The following is a 9,212-nucleotide window of genomic DNA, read 5'->3' as shown; positions in this document are numbered from 1 at the left end:
ATGAATATGATTCCCATGTGAAAACTGGTAAATATTAAGCATGGATAAATTAAGTGACCTGTCCAAAGTCATTGACCGGGTGACCTCATAGTTTGTGCTCTTAACCTCGAGTTTATAACCCCGTCTGACAACCACAGAGTTTCACTGCTCAGATCTCCCTCAAAGAAATAACTCGCTGGCCAGCTGTGAAAAGTGCAGTTAGCTGACAGCCTCCAGCTGTTAGCACCCTCAGGATCTGCCTTGCAGTTCTACCAGAAACCATGATGTTTCGAGAGGCCCCAGCCATGGCTGAGCATGGCAGGGGTAGTAGGGACTGGACATCCCTGCCCATCATGGGCTCCTTTCATACACAGTCTTCTCTCAGGAGTTCCCCACTGAGTTCTCATAGACTTTATCAGATCAGCAATGCAGTCCGAGGCTCTCCTTGCCCACTCCTTCCACCTTCTCCCTTTTATCTATTACAGAAATTATTCTGAAAAACAAAACAAAAACTTCCATTACTCCACCATCCATGCTCAGCATCTGTTTCCTGTGGGACCCAACTGACATCTGACATACCCTGTCTTCAAATATGATATGAAAGAGCATTTAGAATTGTTGTCATATGGTGATAAGGGGTTAATTAATTAGGACGAAGTGATTGAACTATCAGGAAAGCAGCTTTCATATATATATATACACTAGTAGCTCTGGGCATGAATCCATGGGCCAGTAGCTCTCTGCGGGGCCTGGCCGTTCCGTGCCCACTGCCCAGAGGCTCTTCATGGCCCAGAGGCCCATCCATGGCAAGGTGCGGAACGCTTGCCTCGTCGCCGTGGCGACAAAGCAAGCATTCCGCCAGCCTGCTCACGCTGCCTGCTCTCAGCAGCCCCCCCCCCCGCCCCCCCGGGACTGGGGGACTCCGGTGGGGGCTGAGAGGACTGGGCGCCATCTTGTGGCTATGGGCACCGCCATCTTTGTGACAGAGTGACAGTTAATTTGCATATTACCCTTTCATTAGATAGGATGCTTTCTAATCACTAGACCTGCCCAAACAATAGAGTGGCTGTCCCTGCAGTCATTCAGGCCAGCCAGCGAATGGTTTGTTGTAAGAAGGTTGCACGGTATTGCTATAATCCCTGTGTGGCAACTGGCACACCTAGGATGCTAAACACCACAATACAAATTGAGCAGCAAAAAATCAAATTGTTGAGAAAGCCACATCAGGAAGACCAAACCTCTGATTTTTCCATGGCCCAATGGGTCTTGTTTCATATATGCACACTTATATATTCCCAGGGCAGCCCAGTGGTCCTCTAGGGCACACCAGCCATTGTCCACATACTTTTTTTTTTTTAAATCAAAGTACTCCTAGGAAGTGACTTAAGCAGTGGGTTGATTGTTCCCATGGGTTATATGGCCAGAGGAAAACCAAAGTGCACATATGCTTTGTTAAACACACTGAAATAAGAGTTCAGCATCTGATGAAATTCTAATGACACCTTCCACTGATACCTGGTTCTTAAGCTCAATAAATGTGTCCCCCAGCCAGAATTTTTTAATTCCTCAAAGCCATTGCCTCCATCCCTTCATCAAGACACAAGCACACCAATGAAGGGACACATACTCGCCCCCTTCCAGTAATTCCATAATAGTTAGATGACATCAGTAATCTTATGTTGCAGATAGTAAAATAAAAGGTAGGAAAGTCTGGTAGAAAAACAATAACCTCGTCAGCACAGGGATCTGTGTATAAGGAGATGTTCATTAGATCTGCAAATATTTACAGGCCACCTAGCAAAGGCAATAGACTCTCTTGCAGGCGCTGGGGATGCAGTGATGTGCCTGGCAGAGCCCCCAATTTCATGGAGCATACATTCAAATGCCTTTGAGAAAGTCTGCTGGCCCTTCACTGAGGGAAGCACTCACAGCCATAATTACTGATAGCGATCCTAGAGAGAGTGCTGTGGGGCCTCCAAGCTGATCTTTTCCCTCTCTTTCGACCCCCAAATTCCTGCAGCACCCTTGCCACTCACCATCTACATTTTCAAGAAACATTTTATTATACTAATAGTGCTTTGAAGCAAATTCATAAAATTTGCAAGAGAAGTTACAGAAAGCAATCTCAGCAACATTTGGGGTTTTTTAAAAAACTGATGATACAGCTGACCTACAGGAGACAAAGGCAGTGGGAGGGCCTCACTGGTGTAAATAAATAGGAGTCTCTGTGCTGAGAACCCACAGCATAGACTCAGAGCTGAAGTCTGCACTCCACCTTCAGGAAGAATGAGGCTCATCCCCGGATGTCTGCTTCTCCTGCTGCTGGTCAGCAGCCTCTCTCCAGCCCACGGTGAGAACGTTCACTTACCTTATCACTGTCTTTTGAACAGAAATGGTCTTCAGACATTTCCTTTTTTTCTTTTCAATTAGAAAATGGGGAGGAAACATGACTTGAGGAAAAAAACTGCTCACTGTTGCTAGATTTCTAAAAGTAAAGTACTTAAGAATTCAACTCTTGGAAGCCTTTGTATTGTTATGATTGTTAGCCATAGAAGGAGGGGTATGGATGCCCAATGTCCCTGTGACTTATCCTTGGTTTGTCTATTTGGCCTTTTTCAGATGCAGCTCTGCTATCACTAATTCTTTCCATGTATCTCTCCTTTGCTCTGCCCGTCAGTGCCACCCCTGCTGACCAAACCCTTGATGGGATTTAAAGATTATTGACTCGACTGGTTGGTCTCCTGCAGGGAACGTTTGATGCAATTCTGTATGTTTAGCACTGCCATGAACCATTATTAATAATACCACAGGAGTACTTAAGTACAGCTTTCTGCAAAGAAGCAGACTTCCACGTCTAAATGGGAAGACGGTCTTAATAAATAAATTTGGGAAAGAAAATAAAAATTTAAAAATGAACGGGAAGGCGGTCTTTGTGTAAATAGATACATATCTAGTTGAAGTGGTAACTTTTTATACACTGAAGGGATCAGATACATGTGCAGAATGATTCACATGGCTATGGTTTAGAGGACACATTTCCTTAAAATGCAGGAAATGTTTTTTCAATTATTATTTTGCAACACATGTTATTTTCATTATTCAAGACTCTCATTTCTTTCCTCCATTGCTCCTGGCAAAGCTCTCGGTCCCATTATGCAGTTTGGACGTTGGGTGAAATACAACATTCTGTGGTATTTTAGTTTTTGCTCATTTGCTTCCTCCACTAAATTATAAACACCTTGAGAGTTGAGTCTCTTACATTTGCAAAACCATGTCACGTATGGTGGTAGGCACTGAGATTAAAGAGGGAAGAATTCATTCAAATGCCTGAGATGGGTTACTTATAGTACTTTTCTAGTACTAATAACTTGTTGTTGGATAAAAATAGCCTTGAATTTTTATTATTGACTTTTTTTTGGTAATGATTTGCAGTTGAGATGGAGGACCAACGTATTAAACAACAACAACAAATTATATATATATATATATATATATATATATATATATATATATATATATATATCTTTCATGGTATTTCCTCAAACAGAGGTTGATAGGTGGTGGCATTGAGTATGATAAGAGGGAGAGCTTGTTACTGCTCCAGGGATTTTGCGATGAGTTTTTGTGCTCCATTTCTATGTGTCTGGAGTGAAGATCAGTTGATTTTCTACTGCATTAATTATAACTGAGTTGTAACTATAGTGGTTCTCAAATTTTATTATTTGGACCATGACCTGAGTGCCAATATATTTCTGTCACAAACTTCAGTAGGTGTTGTGTTTTCTACAAAACTAATTTTATTTTTTAGATTTTGGTAGGAAATGTTTGAAAATAAATCAAGACAAGCAGAAATATACACCCTAAAGGAACATGGGTGGAAGCACCAACTTGACATTTTTAAGTCTTCAATTGCACTGTATGAAGGATTAGTAAAGTTCTAGTTATGAATTATATGCCAAAGGGGTTAAAATAACTGATTCTGTGTTCACAGGTGTTCTGGAGGCCTGGAACACGTCCTTTAAGTGTAGATGCATCAAATCGGTTCCATACCTGAGCAAGCACAGCAAGATTTCCCGGGTTGCAGCCTTTATGCCTGGGGATCATTGCCCACGCAAGGAAGTCATGTAAGTTACAAGAAAAAACATATGTGATTCCTGTCTCCCAGTGAAAATCAGATCATATCTTCTACATAGTATTTTAATTTTTTTTATTTTTCAATTACAGCTGACATTCAATATTATATTAGTTTTAGGCATACAGCATAATGGTGAGACATTTGACATAATTTACAACGTGATCTCCTTGGTAAGTCTAGTTACCCACCTGATACCAAGTATAATTATTACAATATTATTGACTATATTCCCTATGCTGTACTTCACACCCCATGACTATTTTGTACCTGCCGATGTGTACTTCTTAATCCCTTCACCTTTTTCACTCAGTCCCCCAGGCCCCACTCCCTTCTGGCAACCATCAGCTTGTCCTCTGTATCAATGAGTTTGTTTCTGTTCTGTTTGTTCAGGGTTTTTCTTTGTTTTTTAGATTTCACATACAAGTGAAATTATATGGTATTTGCCTTCCTCTGTCTGACTTATTTTACTTAGCATAATACCCTCTAGGTCCATCCATTTGTTGCAAATGATAGGCCACATAGTATTCTTACCGAGGAATCTCAAAGTAATTAACTTTGAGGGTCACTAACAAGTCTCAAAAATTAATAATGAGAATAATAATAAAACAATGAGAATCAGCAATATTTGTTTGGTGTTTATCATGCAGAGGCATTCACTCATTTTATCCCTCAGTCCTACTAAGGTATGTCTATTGTTATCATTCCTTCGCAGATGCAGAAATTGAGTCTTAGGGAGGTTAAATAACTGCCCTAGGCACACCATTCTAAAGGGACAGAGCCAGGACCTTACTCACATTTTTCCCATTCCCAAACTCCTTGAATCCACCACATTCAAATTGCCAGCAGATGCAGAAACCTTGTTTCCCACCAAGTCAGAGCAAGAAAAGAAGATTCCACAACAGTCCTTGTCTGAAGGTCTGTTTTATGGAAATGTCCTTTAGTTTTTTGTTCTGTCAATTTTGATCCCACTCTGAATAAAGAGTTAGGCTAAGGGGATAGTAGTGGCTGCAAAAAGTTTAATAGATACTTTCTTTTATTGAAATGGTATGACCCGTTGCTTCTGTGACCCTCCCTTTTTGTAATTCCAGAGAAATCTGTGGCTACTTGTACCATAGCATTTCCACATCACATCAAATGAGACTGCACCCTGCATGTAAAGCCGCTGCCACAGTGTCTGGCACAGTAGTAAATGTTCAGTTAATGTTAGCTGCAATTACTATACCCTTATTGTGTTGAGACAATCAAGTTTGTACCCCCTCTTTCACTCCTGCCAAAAAGGAAGTTTTTTATAGACAGGGATCAGATATTATTCATTCCTCTATTCCCAATGCTTTATCCCTTACCTGGTATGTAGTAGAGGCTCAACAAATAATGGATTGTTACTCTGAACATTTTAAATGGAGCTTTAGATCTTTTTGCATGTCACTACTTAGAACTTTGGTTTCGCCTTCCTGGATCTATCTTTAATGAACCAAGCACTCACAACGCCTTAAATTATTAGGCGCAGCGTCTTTCTAGGGCTTTGACAACTTCATTTTCATTGGAAGCTCTCTCTTTGGACTTCTTTAGACTTTTGAAATGTTTGTAAACAGCTCACTTTTTTGGGACCCATTTTGATATCAATACTTTGGACCTCTGACTAATTATATTCAACTTGTAAAAAAAAAACACCACACCATAATATAAAAAATGGGTATAAACTTTTTCATTAAAAAGGCATTATACTTTCACTAAGGTGTTTGCCAATGAAAGTTCTAACTCAACCACAATTATTGTCCTCAAATTCAGAGCTGTAAGGTCTAGCCAGGCCCTATCTGGGAGCAGCTCCTGTTTGGTAGAAAAATGAGACTTCTTTCTTTCTACTCCATTTCCTTGGCCGTGAGTCAAGGCTCTCACCTTACAGTCAGGGAAAGTAATGCACCGTAATTTTCTCTGCTTTCACTTCAATCGTTCTGAAGTGATGAAAATGTAATTTCATATCTTTTCACCAAATTCTGCATTACTAAACTATAACCAGCTATAGAAATGAAAGATGCAGATTATTATGAGAAACTCAGACCATTCAGGGGGTCAAAATATTGTGAGTCCAGATGACCAGAAATTTGGTTTTCCATAATGAACTCAGAAACCAAATTGGAAGGCTCTGACCAAGAATCCAGTTGTTCTATGAACTCTGACCTCTTATAATTCACTTAACAAGGGTGGAGATTCAAAGCCGAGTAGATGGATCCTTGCTGTTTGTCATTTTATAGCTAACATAAGTGACACATCAAGAAATTGTGTTTTGTTTGGTCACACCCATAAAAAGTAGATTTTTCTCAATTGGCTATCACCTAGAAGACCTCACTTCTTCTACTGCAGGTAAACATGCAACCGTGTGTCTGCCACTTGGTTACCATTGTGATTATGCCCATATAAAGCTGTGGTGACAAGTGTGGGTTCTGGAGTCAGATAACCTTCATTCGAATCCTGTTCTATCATGTATTTATTGTGCAATCTTGGGAAAGCTACATCATACACTCACTAAGCCTCAAGTTCCTCATCTGAAGGCGAGGAAATAATAGTTCCTCCAGCACAGGACTTTCGTTAGGTTAATTGAGATACTTTATGTTACCTGTTAGCATAATGCCTGGCACATTGTCAGTGCTCGCTCAAGATCAGCTATTAATTATTGTTGCTGCTTTTGTTATCACTTAATTTCTTAGAGCAGTGAGAGCCTCACTACCTGGTAGCTCAACCAAAAAATGCAGACGTCGCTCAGAGCAATCAGCTCTGTAACCTCTCCCACATTAAACTTCATTGGAATTTTTTTCAAATAAAACGTCCTCAAGAGAGGGTGCTTTATAGTCTACTTTGTTCTCCCAAGCGCAATGGCCAAAAACATTTAAAAGATATTGTGATATAGCTTTAGGAGTGAGCCAACCTTGGAGTCAGCTATTTGGTGTATCTCCAACTGACATAAAAGTTGTCAACAAAACATTAACCTCTGACTTGTGAAATTCTGTCAGCTTTGTAGTCAGTTTCACCAGCTCAAACATATGCTTCTGCAAGTGGTGTTCTTCTTATTCCTCAGACCTCAGGCTATAAATCACCTACTCCAGATGCCTACCTCTAATTTTGCTTCCTCTGAGAATAATTATTTTTATATTCAAATCTTACATGCAGGATTGACTAAAACGTAACATTGCTTTACTTTTATTTTTGTTTATTTTTCTCCCAGAGTCTGGCTGAAGAATAGGTCAGTTCTATGCTTGAATCCTGAATCCAAGTGGACACAACGTCTGTTGATAAATGTACAGAGGTAAGTCAGGCATACAAAGGGTTTTCAGATTCTAATTTGCACTGAAGGCTTTCCCTTTCCTGGACAGTCAAAATGGGTGCCATTAAAAAATCACTTTTAATATGTCTTTATTGATTTCAGAAAGAGGAAGGGAGAGGGAGAGAGAGAGAAACATCAGTGATGAGAGAGAATCATTCATCAGCTGCCTCCTATTCACCTCCCACTGGAGAGCGAGCCCACAACCTGGGCATGTGACCTGACCAGGAATCAAACCGTGACCTCCTGGCATGAACCTTGGTTGGACGCTCAACCACTGAACTACACCAGCCGGGCATTGGGTGCCATTTTAAACTTATGAGAAGTTTCTAAGACAAATGTCAATTCTTCATTATTACTTATCAGATAGGGTTGGGGTGACTCATTCTAGCAGCTCAGTAAACTAAACTGGAAGCCAGTATCCACAATATTCTTTGCTTGATATCTGCAGGGGAAAGACACAGTTTTTGGTCTTTCTCTAAACATGACTGTCTTGTTTATGTTTTTGTTTCATCAACTTTTAGATCCAACAGCCTGACAAGAGACAGCGGGTCCACATAGTAGACACAGAAGGCCTGATGCCAATATCCCAGCAAGGACACCTGCATCCCTCCTCATTCCTGCTTGGGGTTCAGTTTTATGAGCAGTTGAATCTTTTATTTTTTATATTTTAAAGAGTTTCCCCATACAAGCAAGCATGAAAATACATGTAAAAACCACCCTTTGGAGGCTGATATGGCAAACCTGAAGTTTTTGAATAAAGTAGCCTACATACTTGGAGTTTGCATTCTTACTCGTCAGGGAGGAAAGTTCCATTTAAGTGTCTTTTAATAATATACCTATTGTTGAATGCTAAAATTTCCTAGAAAAATAAAGGAATGGAAATTTAAACCTCAAATCTGAACATCTGGCTTGAAGTAAGAAGGAAATGAGGGAGTGCTTTTCAATCATTTTATACCCAAGGAAAAGCAGGCTTCCATAAGAGACTGAAAAGCTGCCAGGGAAACCCACAAAACCATCCTGACAAGAGATAAGGGTCCACATAGTAGACAGCTTCCATTCAAAAGCTCACTATTAAGAGGTTGGGGTCTTTTTCCTACTTTTAAAGAGTTCCCTTATAGGAGTTACTGTCAGAGATAAAAACCAGTAACATTCAAAGATCCCCATTTCTAAATTCATAGCATATTCTGGAAAGGCATTTATAGGGCGATATTCAGATGTATTCTTTTATATGTTTGCTTTGACAGATGTTTTTAATCCCATCTTTTGCACAGAAATGTTGTTGTTGGTCTCTGGTATCCAATTCTATAATGCTTCTTATTAGTCTAATGCTATTCAATAAACTTGAACAAACATTTTACTTAATTATTAGCAATTCATTCTTAACAGAGCATTTCCTCAAATTTAGACACTCTCTGAATCATCATCATGAATGGTAGAATTTCATCATGTTTATTTTTATTTGCATGCCTCTTACTTCTTACAGATTATCTAAATTACATGGCAAAGTGTGAGTGAAGTTTTCCCTGAGGTTAACACAGTGGGGCAATGCTTGACTCTACTGGAGCTTCTTTCCCTTGTATACTCAATTTCCTCCAGAAATTTCCAATCTCCTACTAAAACCCATTTTCACTGTCTCATAATATTGATTCTTAAAGTCTCCAATGTTTCATTTGGAAAAGTTTTGCATTGTGTTTGACAAACAGAAGTGGCTGATGCTTACACTGCCACCCCCTTCCTCCCCTGGTTCCAGACCAGCTCTCCCACCGCTGCACTGAGTTC

General features: G+C 40.0%; 1 protein-coding gene across 1 annotated transcript; it reads left to right on the top strand.

Annotated features, from left to right (window-relative positions):
• Positions 1-2,223: 2,223 nt before the first annotated feature.
• CXCL13 (C-X-C motif chemokine ligand 13) lies at positions 2,224-8,793 on the top strand. The gene is made up of 4 exons (XM_080663433.1): positions 2,224-2,329; positions 3,971-4,103; positions 7,335-7,415; positions 7,955-8,793. Exons 1-4 carry the CDS (start codon positions 2,266-2,268, stop codon positions 7,989-7,991), a joined length of 315 nt encoding a protein of 104 aa, XP_080519559.1. The 5' UTR covers positions 2,224-2,265; the 3' UTR covers positions 7,992-8,793.
• Positions 8,794-9,212: the final 419 nt, after the last annotated feature.

The sequence above is a fragment of the Plecotus auritus genome (genome assembly GCF_963455305.1).
Source record: "Plecotus auritus genome assembly, chromosome: 1".
Taxonomy (NCBI): Eukaryota; Metazoa; Chordata; class Mammalia; order Chiroptera; family Vespertilionidae; genus Plecotus; species Plecotus auritus.
The sequence above is the reverse complement of the archived record's forward strand: the minus strand, read 5'-3'. Positions and strand labels throughout refer to the sequence as shown.